This window comes from Uloborus diversus, chromosome 6 (genome assembly GCF_026930045.1).
Source record: "Uloborus diversus isolate 005 chromosome 6, Udiv.v.3.1, whole genome shotgun sequence".
NCBI classification, from domain to species: Eukaryota; Metazoa; Arthropoda; class Arachnida; order Araneae; family Uloboridae; genus Uloborus; species Uloborus diversus.
In genome coordinates, this window is record NC_072736.1 from 141,699,656 (window position 1) to 141,724,751 (window position 25,096).

General features: G+C 32.5%; 1 protein-coding gene across 1 annotated transcript in view; it reads right to left on the bottom strand.

The window, feature by feature from the left end:
- The window catches only part of LOC129225013 (agrin-like), a 121,603-nt gene extending 96,823 nt beyond the window's left edge, over positions 1-24,780 (bottom strand). The window contains exon 1 of the mRNA XM_054859560.1: positions 24,390-24,780. Within this exon, the coding sequence (XP_054715535.1) occupies positions 24,390-24,780 (391 nt within the window). The remainder of the gene's footprint in view (positions 1-24,389) is intronic.
- Positions 24,781-25,096: the final 316 nt, after the last annotated feature.

Below are 25,096 nucleotides of genomic sequence, written 5' to 3' on the forward strand. Positions count from 1 at the left end.
CTTTAAATGTTTTGCCAGGATTTTTCTGTAAAAACAGCAATGCCTTTGGACTTGTAAAGTGTGAATTAATGTATATTTACACGTTTATGATACTAGTTTCTTTTCTTCAAAAAATGTTCTGCTTTGTCGCAATTTCAAATTAATTTATGGTGCTTAACCATATTTTTCTGCATAAGATATAAATAAATGCATAATGTATAAAAATATGCGCTAGAAAAAAAGTGCGACGGATGGCAAAACTATGATTGTTAAATTTATTTTTGTTTACCTTTTGGGGTCAAAAAGAACGACAGTATGTTAAATCGTAGCATTCAAACCAAACTTTTATCAATGAAATACGAATGTAAACCATTTTTTAGAATCTTCAGTGATACCTTTAGGAATATGTACTTAAGCTAAATTTCATTTTTAAAAAAATGCTACATTGCATATCAAGCATTACAAATGGCTTTGCACTCTAATTTAAAGTACGGTTTTATACTGTTAATATAAAACTAGGCAGGTTTAATGCTCACGAAAAGCCGGATGCTTTTCAGAAAATAGCACCAGTTTTATTTATTTATTCGTTTTAGGGGGAATGTCTTTGAAATTCTATAGAAAGGATTAAAAGGAATCCATTCACAACAGCTGTAACTCTTTCGTACGGTTATGTAACCTTTTAGGAGATGTAAAATGGAATTGAATAGAAGCAACTACATTACAAAATAATTACTTGACTTTTTTAGAAACGTGATACATAATTTAAAGTGATATATTTACTTCCTTAACCTGGAAATACCAACAGGTGAACTTTTCGCAAGGAGGTGGACTTTGAAGTGCTGTACTTACTTTCTTAATGGCAATATCAAGAGATGGATTTATTATTTTAGCAAGCCGTTCGTGCACATTTAAGGGAATAAAATAATATTATTTATATTTTCTTTTCCCTGAACTGTTTCTTCTAAAAATCATTGAATAGTTGAGCAGCGTTTAAACAAGCCGGATGTAACTGTCAATTAAAGGAATAAAAATACCCAATTTTTTTCTTTCGTGCGAATTGTTGCCTCTAAAAAAACCCGAGTTTAGCCATCTTTTAGACAAAACATATTATTAACAGTCTTAACTGTTCTAATTCGTGACATTGATTTAGCGTAATTTTTAACAGCGCTTTTGAAGAGTACACTGTTAAAACCAGGGGTTCCAGACGAGAGAATATATTCCCCCTAAGGTGAAGGCATGGTACCGAAGGATGCCATACTAGCCAGGAAACGCAGCAGGGGTGCGAAAACAGCAGGCAATCGCAGAATGAATCGTTACGCATGCGCGTTGACTTCGACATTCATTCAACCACTTCAATATGGCGGACACAGGATCAGTAGCTCGATCTTACGTTCACATTGAATTAAGTAAAATATTGGATTAAAACTCTTCTAGGATTAAAACTTTCGAGGATTCAACTCCAAAATAACAAGTAAGTACAGCTTTTGATCACTTTGTAGCTTTCAGGGCTTTCAAACATAGTTAAAAGTGTTTTTAAAAGTACGTTTACTGCTTTTTATTGTTTAACGGTTACTGTATTGCTATTTCCAACATTCAAACCGATACTAAAAATATCTATCATTATTTTCTTGAGTACTCGATAAGCAACGTTTAACCACCACATTATTGACCAGCAGTAAGATAATAATCAAGAAGTGAGATGAAATAATGAAAAAAAAAGATTCTTGTGCTTCGTAGATTATAAAACAGAATAGCAAGTGGGGAAAAATGAACTAAAAAATAAAACTCGTTCCGTCTTGGTTTTTTTTTTTTTTTTTCCATTCAAGTGTTTGAATCATTTCCTGTTAGCGGTTATCTAATTGGTGTTATTTTGTGAAGCCGATAATATAGCGTTAGAACTTTTGGTTTTTAAGTGGCGAAAAACTTCTAGTCTTTAAATTTAAATATGTTTGTGACAACTCTTTGATACCAAGTAAAGGGGGTAGATATTTATTGTTTTATTTATTTTCAATATTACTGAAAAAAAAACATCAATACGCACAATTTTTTGACACGTTTTTAACGGCCCCAGAGTTGTTATTTTCATTATTATTATTTATTTTATTAATTTAAAGAAAAGGATAAAAATTTCACTGGTCCGTAATTCCTTTCAATTGCTTTTACCTGTCGTGAGTCAAAAGAGGATGAGAAACACTGAGTTAGAGCACGATCAGATGAATTAAAGCAACGCTTCTTAACTATGTTAAAAACTCTGAAATATGATCAAATGCTGTAATTACAAGTTTTAATCTTTTCCAGTGCTTAATTCAATGTGAAAAATGTCCAAAACGTAGAATATCATGAATCAAAACTAGATATGTGTAAAAAAATGAACAACTACACAACTGTATTCAAAAACACACACAATACGGAAGAGGGGGGAGTAGGATCTACAGTAGAAATCAGTAAGGGTGCCATTTTTCTCTCAGAAGGTTCTTTCTTGTCACCCCAGCTGCCTATCTTTTAGAAGGTGCCTGTTTTTCACCCAAATAAGAGGTGCCAAACGCAACCTGTAGTTTTAACAGTGTAAAGCATGTATCAAGAAAGTAATTCATTAACTTTTTTAAGGCTGAAGTATTTCCTAGTATATAAAGTTAGAAGTTTCCGGTCTCTAAGAATGTAGGAATGATCACCATAGTTTTTAAGTGATGTATTCTCCTTCTCTCTCTCTCTCTCTCTCTGTGTCTCTGTGAGCGATGTGTCACTCTAACATTGTTACGAAAAAAAAATGATTTATATATTTTTCTTATATTATGAGTCAACTTTTACCAAAAATTACTTTACTAATAACCTTTTTAAATGTAATATTAACAGACTTATAACTGTCATTCTACATTTATCATGAGTTTACTAAAATAATGTCTCACTGTTTTACGATTAAAACTCGAACTAACTCTATCTGCTGGTCCAATCAGTGACATGCATGGAAACAGATTTACATCTCTATTACTCTCACTTGAACAGTAATACAGGTTAGTAAATTAATTTTGTGTAATCCGAGGACCAATATATTTTAGTATCGTTTGTGCTATTGGTGCACGAAGAGATGAACTAAAGATGAACCCCAATCCATCATTATCTTGAATTGTAAAATTTTTGATTACACCACTGGCCATTATTTAACCAGACTGTACGCACAAAATGTATGATGTAATTCAAAACTAACCATTGTTCACTGGGAGTAAGATTTTCTTTCTTTCAACGAAAGTACCTTTGAATTAACAGTAAAATAACCCTAAAGAAATATGCTCTCATTACGTCTTAAACCCTCCCAAATAAAAAATAAGTACTTGAAATAAATCTGCACCATTTTACTAATTACCTATCTGAAAGTTATGATTTCGATGTAAGTACTTCGGGTAGCATCAGCAAAACCTTTATGAAACCAAGATAAAACAATCACTCTCTGAATAACAAAAGGACAGCGAAAATCCAAAAGAAAATCAAACACAAAAGCGACACTGACTGATATAAGAGGAAAACAAAAATCTGGAAGAAATGGAACATAAAAGTTGCCCTAGGTAATAAGTTTCAACTTTTTTGCCTGTAATTATCTTTCCGAAATCGTCTTTACTTAAATATAGCACTTATCTGCCCAAAAAAGCTGCGCAAAATTTCATTTTTTAAGTTCTCCTTACACTTTTCCCGGGACACAACCACAAACAGCTTATTTTATCATACATATAGCATGATACGAATCGATAGCAATACACTGTTATAACCAGAGGTTCCAGACGAGTGAATATATTCCCCCTAAGGTGAAAGCATGAGGCCCAAGGGTGCAATACTAGCCAGGAAGTAGAGCAGGGGTGCGAAAACAGCAGACAATCGTAGACAGGGGTGCCAAAACAGCAAGCAATCGCAAAATGACTTGCTAGCGCATGCGCTTCCGGCATATATTCACCATTCAACCACTTCAATATGGCGGACGAATGATAGGTTGCATCTAAGCGTGGCTTCTATGTCTTTCACATTGAATGAAGTACACTATTGGATTAAATCTCAACTTTTCTAGGATAATTCTTTAAAATAACAAGTAAGTACAGCTTTTGATCACTTCATAGCTTTTAGGGCTTTCAAACATAGTTAAAAGTACGTTTAATGCTTTTTAGTTACCGTTAGTCCGTTACGATATCGTAGTACCGTTAGTTGTTGATTTTCAGTTGACCGTTACTGTCGTGAAATTTCCATCATTAAAAACGCTACTAAATATATCTATCATTATTTTCTTGAGTACTCGATAAGCAACATTTAATCACCAAAATAATAACCGCAATTTATCACTAATCCACAAGTGAGAACCTAAATAAAATGATTCTTGTGCTTCGTAGATTACTACACAACAGCGAGTGCAAAAAATAAAAAGGAAATCTCTCTCCGTCTAGCTTTTTTTTTCTTTTTCGTTCAAGTGTTTGAATCATTTCCTGTTAGCGTATAATGTTTCGTTAGCGTTAGGAATTTCTTATTTCTTTAGGTTTTTCAACTGTCGAAAAATTTCATATGCATTTTATTTTATTGTTACTCTTGATTGAAATTTTTAACGTTCGAGAAAGGATTTTGTTTTTCCGTGACTTTAATATCCCAGAATATTTTTGGCTCTTCATGTAAATAATTCCATAAGTACATCTACACTTTACTTTCGGTGCGGTTATTTCTCACAAATAATCATTAACTTAACTATGATTATTGAAATAATTACTGGTCTTTAACTTTAAAGATATTTGTGACAATTCTTGGATACCAAATAAAGTCTGTAGATATTTATTGTTTTATTCATTTTTAATATTACTTTGCAAAAAAAAAAAAAAAAACTTATCAGTACACAGAGTTTTTTCACAAGTTTTTTTACCGCCCCGAGAGCTATTATAATTATTATTATTTATTTTTTAGAAAAGGATAAAAATTTCACAGGTCCGCAATGTTTTTCATTTGCTTTTACCGACCCGTGGGTCAAAAGAGGTTGAGAAACACTGATGTAGAGAACGATCAGATGAATTAAAGCAATGAGCACTCCTTAACTATGTTGAAAACTCTAAAATATGATCAAATGCTGTAATTACAAGTTTTAATCATTTCCAGTACTGAATTCATGCAATGTGAAAAGTGTGCAAAACGTAGACTATCATGAATCAAAACAAAACTATTAAAAAAAAACACAATTATATTCAAAAAAAGCACACAATACGGGGGAGGGGGGGAGGGGGATCTACAGTAAGGGTGCCATTTCTCTCTCCGTAGGTTCATTCTTTTCACCCCGGCTGCCTACTTTTTGAAAGGTGCCTGTTTTTCACCCTAGTTAGAGGTGCAATTTCGGCTCCGTATTGGGTGCCGCTGGTGAACAAGCGTTTCACCCCTGAAAGGTGCCGAATGCAACCTGTAGTTTTAACAGTGTAGCCGTTCTTTTTGAGTAACATTTATTTCATTAAATAACCTTCCAACTAATAGTAAAATAACCGTGAGGCAATTGCTGTCATTACGCCTTAAATCCTCCCAAATGATAATCAAGTACTTGAACGAATCAACCCTCGTCATTTTGTTAATCACTTGTCTGAAAGTTATGATCTTGATGTAAATGCTTCTGGTAGCATCAGCAATAACTTCATCAAACTCCACTGTTAAAGCAATCACTCTCACAAAAAAATAAATAAATAAATAAATAAATAAAATAAATAAATAAATAAAAAAGAAATGGAAAACGAAAAATCTAAAAGAAATCGAACATAAAAGTGGCACCAGATAATCACAGCCTGAACTATTGTTATCTACAATTCATCTTCCTGAAATCGTCTTTCCTCTAAACGTAACGCTTATCTGCTCAAAAAAGCTGCACAAAGTTTCATGTTTGCAGGTTATGTCTGGTCTTTACACTTTTCCTGGGAGGCGAGGTAGGTACATACAAACCAACAGACAAATATCTTATTTTATAATACACATAGCATATTACGCCTCGGTACCAATAACCGTTCTCTTTGCTCAATTTTTTCTTTCATTAAACTAAAAAAAATCCTTTCAACTAATAGTAAAATAACCATGAGACAAAAGCTGTCATTACGCCTTAAATCCTCCCAAATGATAATCAAGTACTTGAACGAATCAACTCTCGTCATTTTGTTAATCACTTGTCTGAAAGTTATGATCTTGATGTAAATGCTTCTGGTAGCATCAGCAATAACTTCATCAAACCCAACTCCACTGTTAAAGCAATCACCATCTCAAAAAAAAAAAAAAAAAAAAAGAACTCGAACAATAAAAGTGGCACTAGATAATCACAGCTTCAACTATTATTATCTGCAACTTATCCTTTCGAAATCTTTTTTTTTTTCATAAATATAACACTTATCTGCCCGGAAAAGCTGCACCAAATTTCATGTTTGCAGGTTCTGTTTTCTCCTTGCAGTTGTCCCTTGACGTGAGGTAGAAAGAAACAAAACGGAAACATCTTATTTTATTATACATATAGCACTATATGACTCGATACCAATAGCCGCACCCTGGGAGAAAAATTTCTTTCATTAAATATAAAAAAAACCTTTGGACTAATAGTAAAATAACCGTGAGACAAAAGCTGTCATTACACCTTAAATCCTCCCAAATGATAATCAAGTACTTGAACGAATCAACCCTCGTCATTTTGTTAATCACTTGTCTGAAAGTTATGATTTTGATGTAAATGCTTCTGGTAGCATCAGCAATAACTTCATCAAACCAAACTCCACTGTTAAAGCAATCACTCTCAGAAAAACAAAAAAAGGAAAACGAAAAATCCAAAAGAAATCGAACATAAAAGTGGCACTAGATAATCACAGCTTCATCTATTATTGTCTGCAATTCATCTTTCCGAAATCGTCTCACTTCTGAAAATAGCAGTTATCTGTTGGAAATCTTCTTGTGTCCTGGGGGCAGCGGAGTTCAAATCGCGATAAGTGATAATAGGCCCGTCATCTTTATCTTCCCCAGCTCTCCCTCATTCATATTCATAACCTCGGCTGAGCGGGATAAAGATGAGAAAAATGGCGAGGAAATAAATAACGCTTCTTGTGAAGTATTTCGGAACTTTATAAGAAGATTTGCCCCCTAAGGGAGGAAGCGTATATTTTGTAGTATCAGATAAAAAGGAACAAAATGGGTGTTGAATAGAAGACACAGGAATGAGTTCGAATGACAAAATGGGATTTGAATTTATGCTGTAAAGTTTTTGCGTGGTTCGTTAGATCTTTTCTCGAGGGCGGTGTGATTTTTCTCACTTCGGTTGTGTTACGTAGAAATGTTTTTGTGATATTGTTCTTTTTATTTTACTTAAGAAGTATTGACTGTGAGCTTTAGATATTTTTTTAAATAAGTTATTTTACTTACTAAACATTTTGAAAGTTTACCGATGATAATTAACAATTAACTATAATAACTATTTTGCCATTTTAGGGAAAAAAAGATTGTAGGAGAACAACATATTTTGCGAGATAAATGGAAGATTGCTTTGTTGGCAATAAATAGTTTGTTTATATTTCTTAAATTTAGTTAATTGCCTCTATGACTCAAATGCTATTATTATATGAAGACCCTTTACTTTTAATTTGAACCAGTAAAAATAATTATAATTATATATGTATGTAATTTAACCTACAAGTAAGAATTAAACAGTAGTTTTGACCCACTTAATTTATTAACTTTTAAAATCTTCGACAGGATACTTATAAATGGCAAATAGGGGATGGGGGTTGGATAAGAACAATCTCTTTTCCTTGCACATTCTTTTTTTAACATCTGAACGAGCTTATTATGAGATGGAGCATATATATATATATATATATATATATATATATATATATGAATATTAAATACATAATATTTTGATTTAATTTTCCTTATTTTGTGAATTTAAAGATAATGAAAGCATTAGTGCAGAATACTGTAAAAAATTAAAAATAAATAAAAACTTAAAATTAGTGATTACATGCATCTTATTTATAAAAAAAGGGAGGGGGTTTGGAAGTTAATTACAATAATTTTAATTATAAGATTGAAAACTATTCAAAATAATAATAAAAACACAGAAATTTATATTTATCTTAAATTTAGCATTTATTAAGTCTCTACCTTTGGCAGGTATAGAGCAGTAACTTCAAAATTTTCATTGCTCATTTTTTGGATGCTTACCATTTATTGCGCATTAGCTTGATTGTACAAGCTTGCTTATTTGGTTTTCGCTAAAAAAAAAAAAAAAAAGAATTTTGTCATCTTGAATTCAAATTATGTTTTTCGCAATCACGAGTGTGTGTTTGTGTGTGGGGGGTATGTGTGCTTGTGTGTAGGGGGTATGTGTATGTATATGATGGCATGTGTGTTTGTGTCTGTGTGCAGGCATGAGTGTGTGGGTAGTTGTGTGTATGAGTGTTTGTGTGCGTGGGGACGGGGTATGTATATGTGTGTGTAGGCATATGTGTTTGTGTCTGTGTGCAGGCAAGAATGTGTGGGTAGTTGTGTGTATGTGTTTGTGTATGTGTTTGTGTGTGTGTGTGCATGTGTGTGTGTGTGGTTGCGTATGTATGCGCGTGTGTGTAGGATATGGATGCAACCTGGAAACGGTTTTCGCTATAGGAGCAGCATCGTGAGAAGCCGGTCGACGGTGGTGCTGCAGAGGGTGGCGGGGTGAAAATAAAATCATAGGACATCAACACAGTCAAATAAATAAGCAGTCGTGATTGGATTTTTTTTTTTTTTTTTTTTTTTGAGCAATCTCAACATGTTCCTATTGTTAGTGCCAAATCCAGTACGCGTTTCTTCAAATTTCTCGAAAATTCTCTTTTGCAGATACTGCCGCTTACCTGCCTACTACAATACAGGTTTCAGTACTTTCTCTTTATGCCGAGGAGGATTGCCAAAGAGAAAAAAGCTGCTCATCTTCTGCTCCCTCCCTCCCCTCCCACCTGAGACTATCCATCAACGTTTAGATACGAAGCTCATACTGACGTGATTCATAAAAGTTTCAAAACATTTTATCAAAAAATTGTAAATATTTCACGCTTTCATTCAAAGACTTACGATAAGACCCCTAAGAACGTCGCTTGAGTAGCTAACATTCCCGCATTCCTTCTGTTTACTCTTCTAAAAAGCAGCAGAAGAAGAAGAAAAAAGAAGAAAGTAGAAATATGTCAAAATTCAGCTTCTTGTGCAAAGATTTTCAGGAATTTCGAAGCGACAGAGTTGCCAGACAACGTTTGAGAGTTGAAAGAGATAAAAACCGTCAGCCATAAGGCGAAGTAACAATCAATCTAACCTTGGCGCCTGGCCTAAGACATGGGCGAGCCATTCCTGACAAGCTACGTGAGCTCCACATACTGTAAAATGAAAAGAAAATAAAGAAGTTTTTTTTTCTCTCTCTAAATATGAAACCTCCTGTTGGAGTGATTGAACGGTGGGCTTAAATTTCGAAAATGGGAACACCAGTCAAAGTTGATCAAATATCGTGTAAATACAGTTTGTTTTGAATATTTTCGTTAAGATATGCACTACAGCAGCGTTTCAGAATCTACTAGCATTTTTGACCCAGATTTTAGTGATAATTTCCATCGCCCAGATTCCCTCTCTTAAGATGATAGCAGTATTGTCAGGGGTGCCCACCCTCTTAGAGCAAAGCACACCCATCCCCAAAAAATCGCAAAGACCCCATAAAAGCACCCCCCCCCCAAAAACAAAGAGGGAAAATACCCCTTAAAACAGCCCCCTAAAAAGTTTAATGGCACAGTCTGCGCCATGACCCTCTCCCCCTCCACCCTGAGAAATAAAAATTCATTTGACCCTAAAATCCACTAAAAAAAACTTACGTAATATTTTTTTTTTGACTAAACAGGCATTAATTGTCACCTTCAATGGGTTTTTAAACCGAACAAATAGAAACAAGCTGCTTACCAATCCCCCTCCTCCCTAAAAAAATACAGAAACTGAAGTTTACGGGAGTATAATTATCAAGTTATTCAGTGGTACAAGTGTTCAGTGATACAGAAGAATGGGTGGTCAGAACAAGTTTTCAGTAGTACACTTGCTCAGAGTACTCTACAAATCTCTGTTTCAGATCTTGTTATGTCAGAACAGAAATTTTTATGCTTTTCTTACAGTAAGTTAACAAATGTTTAAACATTAGGTTTTTCGTTTTGCTTAGGTTAACATTGATCCTAAATTTCTCTATTTTCCCCATTCATAGTGTAAAAGAATAACGAGGTCTGTTAGAAAAAAATGTGATGAAAAACGCTTAAAGCATTGTAAATAAGATAATTGAGAAATAATAATTAGAAAACTTATTTACAATGAATAATTTTCCTGATTTTACCTTTACTTCAGCTACCGTTGATCTCCGAGGGAAATGTAATGTAAAGCAAGTTATTTCATTTAACGTAGTGTAACTTTAAACCAGAAAAGTAACAATTCCAAATTAAATTTTTACGAAAAAACAAATAAATAAATAAATAAAATAAAAATACCGCCTTTATTTTATAGCAACAGAATTTTCTATAATGTATTACATTGCCTAGAATATTACAATGTACACAAAGCCCGACTAACTAAAAGTGAGGCCCAAGGCCCACAATAATTTTGAGGCCCCCCTGAAGGCTATTATTTTAAAAATGTGCGTATTTTTTGTATAGTTGTAATGCTATCCATAATTCTTTAAGTAATTTGGGGCCCCTAAGGAAGAGAGGGCCCCAGGCCCTGGCCTAGTAGGCCTGTGCGGTAATCAGGCCCTGAATGTACAATATTACAATTTTACAGCATTACGAGATTTCTATAAATTAATACATCGCATACAATATTACAATTTAAGTATTTGACAGATTTCAACTACTTCAAATCAACGTTCCAGTCTATCAGCCTGACAATTTCTGAATTATTGTATTGTATACCGAGCTTCGGAGTCGGAGGGAAAATGACGGACTCCGGCTGTGACTCCGACTCCAGGAATTTTTGAAATTCAATTGCGACTCCTTTGCCCCAAAAGCATTTTAATTCTGACTCCGCAAACACTGGCTGAGTTGTGGACTTTAAGGAAAAATAACCGACTCCGGCTCTTGGTATTTTGGTGTTTTAAACCTTCGACTCCTGACGCCCACTTTTTTAACCTCAAATCAGTCCAACTCTGACTTCCTGACTCTGATTCCGACTCCGCAGTCCTGATTATACAATGCGCCAAGCTACTTTAAAAAAGTGTATACCGCTCAATTATTTGCTTATCAATTTCTTCAATAATGCATACAAGTTAATATTTGTAAAAAGCAAAGGCAATATGTTTTCTCAATATTTCTGCAGAAATATAGGAAATTTAGAGAAACACAGTAGTGTGGATGCCCTATCGTCATTCTGTTCAACAGGTTCAAACAGTTTGTGATGTCTAAAAAGAGTATTTTTACGGAGGCATACAATGTCTCTACTTATAAAATGATGAAGAACCAGGAAGAAACAACTTGTCAAGTGACTTAAAAGACTTTTTATCTCTATGCTAGCTACTTATCAATCATGGAACCCACACACTAAACTTCACTAGAGGAACAACCGCTAACGTGTCCCACTAAACACTTGTTTATGAAAAAAAATCTGTTAAAGAAAATAACAAATTAATGTTAATTAACCATTGTTAATGTGCTGGGTCTTAATTTTAATACTATACTTATGCTTATTGCCAGTATATTTCGGCATTTATTTATGCACGTTTAATTCATGTTCTAGAAATCTACCAGGAAGGAAAAAAACTCTAGCATTTTTCAGAATTTTGGCACCACAAGGTAGGGAAGCGTTGAAATATTTGATAAATACTCACAGAAAACACACAACACGATTTTGTTTTGAATCTGTTGCCGAAAGCAGGTCTAAGTAGAAATAGGCCAATCATCTCTGCATAGAAAATTAAACTAAGGGTCCCTAAAAATCCAAATTTTCAAAAATATGGTGACTTTTAAAACTTGAATTATATTTTGTTGGCATAAACACGTAACTTTATATTTCTGTATTAAGCTTTTTTCATTGTTACAATTGACTTCATGAATAAGATTATTACACGGATAATCTTCATCTGGTTTGTGACCTTGAAGTACATAGAAGATATAAAATGTAAGATAAATAAAAAAACAGATTCATTAAAAATGAGTTTCACTCTTTTTGACATCATTCTTATGTATACTTGATTTTTAATAAAAGAAAATTATTGAACTCAGATCAGTTACGCTCTAAAAACCTGCTTTTTCCGGGAAAAAAAGCAAAGGAGAAAAAAAAAGAAGCAGATTTGAATGTACAAGAATGCAGTCGAAAACATGAAATTTTATTTTGATTAAATTAAGGGTTATAAACATTCTTAAAGAAACGTGTGCCTTTTTCAAACTCTCTTTAAAAAAACGTCTGATTTTTTACGAAAAGCATAACATTGATTTTATAAACGCATTATATTGGATATTTTCTTAATGTTTTCGCAATGACTTGACCCAATAACGATGATTACTTGAAACCTCAGCACAACGTGAACTTTAAAAAATGCGAAGTGTTTTTATTTCACAAGCCAGCCAATGAACACTCTCCAAAAAAAGTGTTAGTCTCAGCCTCGAGACACAAAATTCCATCCGTCTTTGTGACGTCATTGGCTATCCCATGGCCTGGCACGTGTTAAATCAATTTTACTCTCCGAATACCCATTAACGGTACTTTTGTCACATATGACGACGTTCTTTAAACGTTGACGGAGCGACATGTGGTGAGTATGATGGGATTTAGTGGTCGTAAGGGATCTAGTGAGCGAATGTGCGAACAGATGTTGACAACTCGAAAGGAAAAGGGAAGAGAAAAATAAGAGGCACTGACACAACAGCACTACCGGAGAGGAAGAGGTCCGGGTCAAGCCAGAGGCAAACACAAGGTTATATGCGCGGTGCAGAGAAGATGTGCTCGGCCAGTGGGAAAAATTGCTTCTCAAGTTGAGGCGTGAGACTAATTTAGAGCACACGACTCAGAAATTCGACTCTTGTTGCAAAAAAATAAACGGGAGCAGTGGCACTGCGAGAATTTTTTTACTGAAGGAGTTTTATTTTGTTTTACACACGAATCTGTGTCTATCTTTCTGTTTATCTACATCACTATCTACTTAAAGCTAGACAGATATATGGATCGAGATATAGACATATAGATATAAATAAAGATAGATAGATATAGATGTGTGGATACATAGGTACAAATATTTATATCTTTATATAGGTAGATAGATATACAGGTATAAAGGTATATTTTTATATTTATATAGATAGATAGATAGACACAAATACATAGAGATATTAAGATATATAAATCTATAGAATGATTGACTGACAAGTAGATAATGACATCGAGATATTGTTATATTGACAGGTAGAGATATAGATATGTACAGAAATCGGTAGTGTAAAAATATAAATGGATAGAGCGATATACATATAGATATAGAGAGATATACATATAGATAAAAAGAGATATGGAGATAGATAGATAGATATGTTGAAATAATGAAATAAATAGGTATAGTCCAAAATTGGTAGATCGATAGGTAGAGAAGAATTCATTGATTTCGATAATGATAGATATATAAAAGACGTATATAAGGTAGATGTAGATAAGACCATTCGATACATAGACTGAGGAAGGTAGATATTTATATATATATATATATATATATATATATATATATATATATATATATATATATATATATATATATATATATATATATATATATATATATATATAGATAGATAGATAGATAAATTGAGAGATAAATAAATTGGTGTAGATATATACGGGCGATTATTCCAACACGTTGACTCTTGCTGATGACAAGTAAAAATATTACATCGTATTATTATTTGATAGTGTTACATGTAATATAAAAACAAGACATTTAAGTGCACAAATCACGTTCAGCGACGAAAAAAACCCATAAAAATTTAAATTTCATGGCTGTTTTAATTTTAAACTACATGGGAAAATGTTAATATTGTCCCCTCACTTAAATACTTCAAAAACTCATGAAGATGTTTTTTTTTTTTTTTTTTTTTGAGCAATCACGATTGCTTATTGTTCTCATTTGACAGTTCTTGACATTGTGGTTCTTTTTTCAACTTGGACCAGCAGCACCACCGTCAACCGGCGCCGGCACGGCTGCTCTGGTCCTGAGCACTGTTCCCCGGAATCCACTTCTGCTGGGTGGTGGCGTCCATGTCCCACACACGCATGCTCATACACCCTCGCCTACGCGCGCACGCGCCTTTGCACACATACACAGCACAGGCTTACGTGCACACACGTAAGCCTGCACACACACAACTATACACACGTAACCATGCAGGAGGAGGGACATGCTTGGGGGGGGGGGAGGAGCCATTTCTAGAAACAAAAACTCTAATGAGTACGGTCTTGTCGCAACTCGTGATTGCGAAAAACATTATTTGAATTCAAAGTTTCAGAATTCCAACTAGAGTTGATTGGAGGAAGAGGGTCACAGTTTTTTTTAAAACTTTTATTTAATTTATCAATAATGAAAAATAAAACTAAGTACATCACTTAAACTGTTATTTCATAAAAAAATGTATCAACACTTAAAAAAAATAAAATTTAAAGACATATTTCTATTTTTCGTAAAAAATCTTAATTTTTTACACTACAGGAATATTTATGTATCACTTATTTTTTTATATTACCTCAAGTAGGACCGTCGTTCTTAAAATAAACACATGATTATTACACAAGCATATTTTTTAAATTTAAAATACAATTTTTGTACACCGAAAATATTTAAATTTTCTTTTCCTGTGTTTAAAACCATTTTTTTTACATACATTACACATCACCTTGACATTTTTATTTTTTTTATTTTATCCAAATTCTCTATTGTATGGTAACGGGAAGAACTTGATTTAGATGGCATATTTATAAAAAACACAATTTCGTTTTCAGAAAAGTTTTTTATATTTTTATTGATGACTTAACAATGTTACCTTTTTTTTTGACGATTTGTACATTGACAAAATATTTTTAAAAACATAAGATAAATCAAGTGGCTGTTTATTAGAAGTATGGTTGAGCTGGTATTGAAATATGACCTTTTTTGCAGCAGTTTTCGACCTGATTGAGAGATATTATTTTCCAGTCACTTTATAGCATGATAGTATATTGACAAAGAAATTTCAGGTTATAAATAAATAATATTAAAAAAAAAAAATCCTGTATTGAACTAGTATTAATTTCACCGTTTCATATGCTTTGGTAAATATGAGAATTTTTGTTACTTTTCTATCAGTGTTATCAATTAATTTTCCATAACTTAGTGGCATTTATGTATCCTCTTAGCAAACATGAAATGCATAGTGGTTGATGTTACAAAACGAATTTAAAACACATAATAAGTACATGTAAAATTAGACAAAAATGACGTTGGTTAACCCTTCCACGGACAAATCATTAATTATTTTAAAAATATAATGGAAAAAAATATGAGTGCGTTTACTTGACCATCTAGACTAGGTATCCCCATCTGTTCACACTTCCTACTTCGGAAAGGAAAATATAAAAAAAAACCTTTTTTTATGCGAGCAAAAATGAAATTTTATTTTTTTTAAATAATATTATTGAGTACCTCAGAGAATATGAAGAAAAATAGTCGAATTTTTTAGCACTAAAAAAAAAAAAAAAAAAAAACAAAGAAAAAAAACCCCTCCTACTTTTGAGGTCAAAACTTGGAATGATTTGTACAATGATTTGAGCCAAAGGAAAATTATACTTCCGTTGTACTACTATCTAATGTTGCTCATTTAAGTTAAAAGAAAAGGACTCAAATAATTTTGCGTGAAAAAATTGAAAAAAAAAAAAGAGAAAAAAATCTGTTGAAAACACCTTTAAACTATGTACCATACGTGTAAAATAATTTTCATATGTAAGCTTTTAAAGTATTGATAAGTTGAATATTGACCTTGATAATGCAAGCTTTTGTTCTGAAGTTCAGTGAAAAAGTGACAAGCTATTGGCACTGATTGAAATGGAATACTTTCAAGAAAGTACTAACCCTATTCAACTCAAAGCCAAAAACCCCTTTTTACTACCTGAAAAAGAATTCAAAAATGTCGAGATCAAGCTTCAACTTAACAGAACCCCACTACATCAGTTCAATTTGTTTTCTTCCGTACTTGAATTATTTTACTTTTGAAAATTTTAAAAGAAATTTTTGGAAGTTTGTGTGGAAAGATGAAGATAAAAAAAGTTTCATGTTTGCACCTGAGAATAATTACCTTTTTTTTTTCAAAAACAAATATTAAATGCCTAAAGCATTGTTTTTATAATAAACTCCACACACAAATACTGATCACTTTTCGTCTTAGCAGTTCTTACCTTTCAAAAGCAAAAATCCTCAACATTTATTCGCTTTCTGTTTTTTATTTTCCAGTTCAACCTGTCACGACTCGTTTGCAGCTAAAAATTTACGACCAAGGCAAGAATCTAAAACTATTCTGGAAAACTTGAAAAGATAAGCGCTTAATTACAGCAACAATAAATGTCCAATGCAGCTGATCTTACGCTCTAAAGATTATTGCGATATAAATTGCCTTAATCAAGATGCATGGCTTGATTTCTTAATCGACATTTATCCGTAAATACCATTTGTCCTAATAGATATACTTCAGGTATGCAAATGAGAATATGTCTTTAAAAACCTCGTAATTCAGGATTGCATCTTGCATGTTCTTGTTACTTTCTATTAAATTTTCTTCATGGTTTTGATTTACCATAGCTGATTCATGAAGGAAAAAGTTACGTTTTTAGTAATTAAATTCAATATGTAACTGTTTTTTTTTCTCTTGTATTTTCCGACAGGATTTTTTCTCAAATATGCTTGTGATTGCTAAAACTCTTTGCTATAAAAACTATGCAGGCATTTTAGAGAAACTTAAAAGCATTTCGCAAAAAAAAAAAAAAAAATAAAAAAAAAATAATGAGCAAAGTAAGTATTCATTATTTTATTCATGTTTTTTTTTTTTTTTTAACATGGGTTTTCTTTATTGTTTCTGCAAAATTTTGTACGATTTTAAGGTTTTGTACTGAAGAAAAGTTTTTAGCCCAATAAAAAAACACCGTTCCTTTATTTCATTTTACTTTAGTTTAAAGGCCCAAAACTTTGGAATCATTACTTCCATTCCATTTTAAAAATAAACTTTCAAATTAATCCATGAAAAAGTAATACAAGTAAAAATTATAACAAAAGAATATTTTTATTTTTTACAATCCGTAATTTTCTAAACTATTTGTGCTGATTTTTTGCGTAATTGGTTTTTCAGATAAAAAGTTTGTATGTCGTCTGCAAAGACCGATAATGAAAGTGCGTATCTTTCTAAAAATAACCTTATAATAACAAATTAGCATCGTCAAGGACTCTTAACAATAAAGTTTATTTGAAAAATCCGTCTTATAATTCACAACCATTTTTCTACTTCGAAAGACTCGTAGTATTTTCCCTTGTAGAGCTTTATGTTATTATTATTATTATTTTGTGTGTGCTGTTTTGTTTCGGTTTTGCTTCAAAATTGGAAAATGTAATTAATAAATACCAAAGGAGTAAATAAAAAGGGTTTCTACCAAAACACTTCAGTGAAAGTCTTTCTACCGAAGGAGTAAATAAATACCGAAGGAGTGAAGAGTCATAACATTCCACAGCAACAATGGGTGACAGAAGAAAAAAAAAACATTGATGCCATACTCCTTCAAAACATTCTAATTCTTCTACCTAATTGCTTTTAGGGTGAACACTCAAAAAAAAAAAAAAAAAAAAGATAAGAAAAAAATAAGAAATACGCAGATTATATTTAACTTAAACAGTTCGAAAAAAATATAGATCATCGCCCAATTCGTGGATCTAGAGCTTGAATACGCCACCTTGCGGTGGTTTAAGAAATTAGCCAAAGAGGTAAAACATTTCATTTTTGAGCGTACAAGGCAGATGTCTTATTCAACAGGTCATTTCCTATACGTAAGTGGTTGCGTCTTGTTTTTATCTCATTCAGGCCACCATTAGTTAGAGACTGCAGCAACTTCTATAGTGTACTTGATTTACTAATCAATAAATGGTAAAAGTAAAGCACAACAGACGATAATTTAAAAAATTGTAGCTACAATCAGTTTGGCACATAAACGATTTTTTCATATTAAAAAAAAAAAAAAAATTCCTTAGAATCAGATTATACCTTTAGTTATTATTATTAGGAAAGGGGAGGTGGCGGACAATCACACTGCCGAAACACAAATTCTTCGCCTCAAAGCTACAGTAAAATTTCTTGCTGTTATTCCTTTGCTTAGATGTCTAACTGTTGCTTTGAGGCGACGATATACTATTATGCCATAAAACTACGCTCAAGTTTTCATTAAGAATTCGTCGAATGAACCTATTTTATTTCCCTAACTCAATGTCGATTAAATTTAATTGAAAAAGCATACTTTTAATATACAATTTAGTTTGTTTAAAACTGTTGTTTCAACGTCCTCTAATATTGAAGCAGCGGCAAATTGAAAAGTGTTGCAAAAATAATAAATTCTTTTCTCACCCAAGAGGGGCCCCTCTAATGGCCCACATTTGCATCTCAACAACTTAATTACGAGTACGGCTAAGCTATTTTCCAACTGCGCGGAAAACGGCGTAGGTAGGGAAGATGTGGTGGGTGTACAAGAGGGTGTTGTTACTACTTAGATGTGCGTGAGTATCGCGCTTGGAGGTGAGATCTTTTGTTTGAGTTTTTTTTTTTTTTGCAAGATAGCACATGTATTGAGACATACTTAATTGGAGAACCTACATGGAAAAAAAAAAGTATTATCCACATCTATAAATCATTAAAGTAAAAAAAGTCATGCGTGCGTGTAGAAGACTGAAAAAAATATAAACACTTTTAATTTAGAAAAAATATGGAAGGAATTAAAAAAAGATTTAGCAGATGTTCTTTAAAGGTTGATCATATAAAAAGGCGGCGTCTTATACTTATTAAACGAATCTTATTTACGATGTTAGGACTGACCCTGCAGAATGATTACGTTGTGGTCAGTCCTCAAGTCATTCTGCACATTTGAATATCATATTTTAAAAATTTTATTTTGCTGTATTCAATAGATGTTTGTGTGAGTTTATATTAAATACTAATATTTCTTTGAAAAACTCACATATTTTTCATAATTTTTTTAGTTATATTTTCTAAAGTTTTTTGTTTAAATGTGCGAAACTTTCAAGAATAACTTTTCTGTAAAATTAAAATCTCATGCGAAATTTGAAAGAAAATGTTGAACAAAATAGATTTGATGGATCGTCTAAGAGGCGTAACTTAACGTTTAATACAGAACGTTCTCTTTTTATAAAATTAATTCTTAAGTTTCAGAAGTAAAAATCAAGTTGTTTTGTAGGTACATCACTTATTTTGCAGTAAGTTACCACCTTAGCCCTGGCTTAGGGTGGTAACTTACTGCAAAATACCTAGCTTTGCCTTCAATCTTTGAGTTGAACCGTTAAATTGCCGCGTTCACTCGTCTGGTTTGCTAATTCTACATTAGGTGTCAGTTTGTTTGGCTCTATTGGCTCCTTTAAGAGATTGTCCGTCTCAGCTCCTGATGAGTGCTAAAAAGCACGAGTGCAGTCCTCGGAGGGAATAACTGAGCCGGCGGTGTATTTTATGTTCATCACTTATGGTTTAAAAAAAAAAGGTTTCTCACTTTCAATTTTTTGAAACGTCCTGATAAGTTGTTGTGTTATTACATCGCCCCTATTTTGTTGTCGTAAAAAACGTAATGCATCGAAAAAACAGATGACTAAATCTGATTATCTTAAAAATCAGATAATCTTAAATAGCATATATATAAGCTCATTTTAAACTAATATGTTGTGGCCATCACGAAACTTTCATCTATATCTTTCTTATAATTCTAATCCCTCCCCATGCTTGACGAGGAAGCAATATTCCCAACAAAAACAAAATTACACACGCCAAAACTTGACGACCATCCCAATTCCCGATTTATCTCAAAAGCAAAGCAAAGAATGAAAATTAAAAATTATTTTAAAAACCTTGTTTAAAATAATTACAAACATTTATTTGTTAAAAAATACAAGATGGCAACAGTTAAAAAGTTTAAATCATCGCGAATTTCTGGTCATTTTCCAGCAATTAAAATCACGCGAAATACGCAGACGACAGTCTATTACTGTTTGACCACAGATCGTATGGAATTGGCAAACATCCAGTTGAGGCGACTCCATCTGAATGAGGGGAAAAATAAAAATTTTAAGCGCGTATTCCGCTCATTTGAATGAAACTCTGTTTAATTTAGAGGCTAACATACATCTGCATAAGCCGACATCCCTGAAAACTAATAGATGCTTCCGTTTCCGCCTGTAAACCGGATGTTTGCCTTTCCATACAATCCGTGGTTAGACAGTACGATTTATCTTTCTTATTCATAGACTAATAATAAGAATAGACCGAGCTATGGCAAAGCTTTTGCTGCTCATAAACCAAACCATGTGACTGGTGGATATCCTAGCAACAGCGGGCGTTGATCGTAGCAGACGACCAACGCCCGAGAGAAATAAAATAAATATAATTGATGGAACACGGAAGAATGATCTTTTATGGAGTCCGATTTGTAAATTTGTTATTCTAAGTTGTAAATATTTTGTTAATATAGTGAGTTTTTCGTTTAGATAGTACTGTGCATTTTCTTTATTCAATTTCAATAACTTTCTAAGCAATTAAAGGTGCAAGCGCCCAAAAAGAATCGGCAAACGGTAAGATTTTTACCTACAATTTCAATTTAAGATACCGATTAGTTCATTTTTGAATTAACGCAAAACGTTTATGCCATTTCGTTTACGCCAACGCTGATGTAGCAGTTCCGAATGAAATAAAAGTTACTGAAACCTGTGATCAAAAACTAATTACTAATGTCAAAATAATGCATAACTAAAAGAAAAACAGTTCAATCTCTGCACCAGGAAAAAAAATTATAATAAAAACACATTACGTCTTAAAACACATCTCGAGTGCCAAACTATAGATAATCCTGCCATCTAGCAACCATGCTGCCAAAGTTTTTACCAAGCCTCCCACCAGTCACATGATGCATCCATGAAGCATTTTTTTTTATCAGCAAGTCTGGGAAAGCTCGATCTACTCTTATTAATAGTCCATGTTCTTATTGTTGCAATTATAAAGCTATTTTTATTCACAAAAAAAAAAAGCCCCACATGGAGCGATTGGCGCCAAAATTGAACCAACGCGTGTTTACATATGGATTCACATTTTATCCAAAATTCATCCAGAACGTAGTATTACTTCTTGAGATTTGGCACTCACAATGAAAAAAATAAAAGGATCGATTGCGCCACCCCTTTTTCAGCTGTTGACACCAAAATAGAATCAGCTTTTATACCCTCGAATGGTTACTTGTCGATAAATTTTTGTTTCAATCCGTTCACTATTTCCTCAGATACAGCCGTCACAATTGACGAAAAAAAACGTTTTCAACAGCAATAGCTCATCCCTCGTTTGAGTTATTGACACCAAAATTGAATCAGCACCTGATCTGTTAGGGGCAACATATAGACCAAATTTTGTTTGATTCCGCCAGTTACTTCTTGGGGAATAGCAGGCATGCATAACTCAAGAAACGTCTCTTTGCTCCACCCCCTTGGAGGAATTCGCGCCAAAAATCAATGGACACAAGTTCACATAGGGGCACATATGTGTACCAAATTTCGTTCGGTTTCATGTGGTATTTTTTCTGTAGAGCGGCCCAAAAAAACTGGTCACACACATACACAGGCATTTTCCAAAATTGGTCGAAATGGACTCAGCACACTTCAAAACGTTCGAATCCATCGAAATTCGAAATTTTGCACGAATCCAATACTTTCTTCTATATATTAAATATAAAAGAAAGTAAAAACAAAGGTGAACTAAAAAGTAAAAAATAATCGGTCATACATACGATTTCCTACCCAGACGTATAAATCAAATTTATTTTAGAATTCCAGTACAAAAATCAATTAAACTAAACATCCAATTATAAAATAAACACTGATTTTAATTACTATACGATGAATTATTTTTTAATATCTAACTAATTATATACGATCTCTTAATTTTTAATAACCATTTGAAGTCGAGGCCTCTTATAAACTACTACCTAACGTAACTGAGTAGGTTTAGTTTTAAAGACTCTCGGGTTTTGTTAAATTAGTGTTTAACTCCGGATTTGGTGGGTAGTCAGTTACGTTAGGTAGTAGATTATAGGAGACTCCGACTTCAAATGGTTATTAAGAATTAAGAGATCGTAAATAATTAGTTAGGTATTAAAATAATTCATCGTATCAATTTATATAAAAAAATATCATTGAACATTTTAATTTTTCTCAGGACAAAAAGGAAATCCCGTATCCCATGTGAAAAAGAATTTAACTCCTCAACAGAAAAACAACACAATTAAAAAACACAGTACATCTAGGACAAAAAGGAGGTCCATTTCCCCGTTTGAAAAGTTTAACTATTGAAAAGCTATCGTTTGAGAAAAGAAAAAAATCTTAAGAATAATAATAAGAAAAAAAAAAAAATCTCCCCCCCCCCATCTGATGTCAAATAACCAGTAATAATATATTTTAACTAAAATGCGTGAACACCCTTTAAAAACGAAAATGCAATTTTTTGCAATCTAAAATATTTTGGGAAATAATAAAAAAATACGCAAATCCATTGTTTATCGCCAAATTTACCAAGCGACTTTCAAATTAAAAAGAAAATCAATTAACATTTGCACAATGAGCACAAATATGACAAAGGAGCAATAAACAAATCAAGAATTTTTCCCCCCTACCGAGAAAAATGTGTCACTTTGAATTTTAAAATTATAAAACAAAAAAACTATTGCATGTTTTTGAAAAAAAAAAAAAAAAAATCCCGAAGAAGGTGAATTGTCTTGTCTACTACATACTAAATTTTCAGAAAGAAAGCTCTCATACATTTTGTATGATGGGTTTAGAAACAATTAAACCCGGGAAAAAACAAAAAATAAAGGCGTCTTCAAAATGTCATTTTTTTTAAAGCTATCGCGTATATTTGATTCTTTTGTCTGAAGAGGGAGACATAATTTGACAACTACATACTAAATTTTCAGAAAGAAATATGTAATACTCTTTGGGGGATGTGTTTAGAAAAAAGTTAAACCTGGAAAAAAAAATAAATAAAAAAAATAAATAAATGGATTTTCAAAAATTCGATCAATTTTCAAAATTTTTTCGGTCGTCATATATGAAATAAATTCCCCACACTATGGTACAAAAAAAAAAAAAAGAAAGAAAGAAAAAAAAAAATCCTGGCACGATTGGTTGGGATTCTGTGACGAATTGAACACAAAAAGGACCAAAAGTCACATAAAACATTTAATTTAGAAAACACTAATTTGAAATTAAGAATTTCGGGTTCGAGGTGCACGCCCCAGGGGTACGTTCGATTTTTATGCCAAGTTTCAGAGCTGTAGGTGCTATGGGGGCTTCTGAGCATAGGATACAAACAAACACCGTCGCCCATATATAATATATATAGATTACTCCATGTTTCTAAAAGGTTCAATTTTGCATAAATTTGAGCTTATTATTTTAAATCTTTTATTTTTACCAAATACGATTTGAAAAGGACACTATTGACTTGTAATTATTTCAAAATTAAAACACAAGAAAGCACAACAAAAATAATTTATCTATGCATAAAAGTGGACAACTGTAATTTAAAAAAAAACATAGTGTTAAAAATTGTAATATTAAAAGAAATTATGTTTTTTTTTTTTTTTTTTTAAGTAAAGAAAAATAAAAGAGAAAACACATTGTCAGTGAATTCATTATTCATTGAAATTTCTCTGGTATAAAAATTCCAAGTTTGATATGATTTGAAGAATAATCATTCATAGTTACTGTATCTACGAGTTTAAAGCTAAAAAATAATCGAAAATATGCAAAAATAATACCAAGTTCAAATAATTTCCGATTGTTTATATAATATCCCAAAAGTAACATAAAACAAATAAAATTAAATGAAGTAAATGCTAAATTAACAATATTTTTGCCTGCGAAAAACACTAACAGTAATATTTATTACCAGAGCTTCAATATATTTCCACAATCATTTACACTTCATGAGTTCCCATCATCACGACTGATAAAAATGAATTGATCTAATGATTATTTACGAATCACAACGCGATTAAATGGAGCTAACGGCATCATTAGTAAAATGAAGTAAAATACGCAATTTTAATTGTTCAATAACAACTAAAATTAAATATTTAAATCTTACCTCTGACAGCTGAGACAGTTCGTTCCAAGTTAGACACAGTCACCCTCACAACACTTGAGTTCAATCGCAAATGACCATTCTTTGAAATGCTCACAAGAAAAATTCGTGTATCTCTCTCTCTGACATCACTGTTGCAAAGGTTTTCATTACCAAATCCTTCCACTATTACAGTATTGTCCGCGAAACTCGCATCACCTTTAAAAACCCTCTTTACTTTAACAATACCCCTGTATAGTTCCGCTCTAGAGCGATAAATTCTTTCAACTGTTCCTGTAAACACTAAATCTGAGTTGTAGTCCATCTTTTCTCTGCAGTTCTGAGATCTTCGCCGTCTTGCTTGCGATATGTTCATCATAATAAAGAAGAGTACAAAATAAATTAAGACCTTCATTTTTGAAAGTCCTTGAAATTTTCGTATGATTTAAATAATTTAGCTAACACGAATTTAGCATTTACGTTTCATTAACTGCACCTAATTTCTAAATAGTTTTTGTGTTTTTTTTTTTTACATTACACAAAATAGCTTTATTTTATACATGCAATAAGAACGTGATTGATGTATTCTATCCAGTAGCTTCAAAGGACGACTTCACACTTAAAGTACACTACTTCATTTTGCGCAAGTAAATAATAACGTGATGGAACTATTATATCCAGTAGCTTCAATTGACGATTTCAAAATCTAAAAATACAGTACCTCATATCCA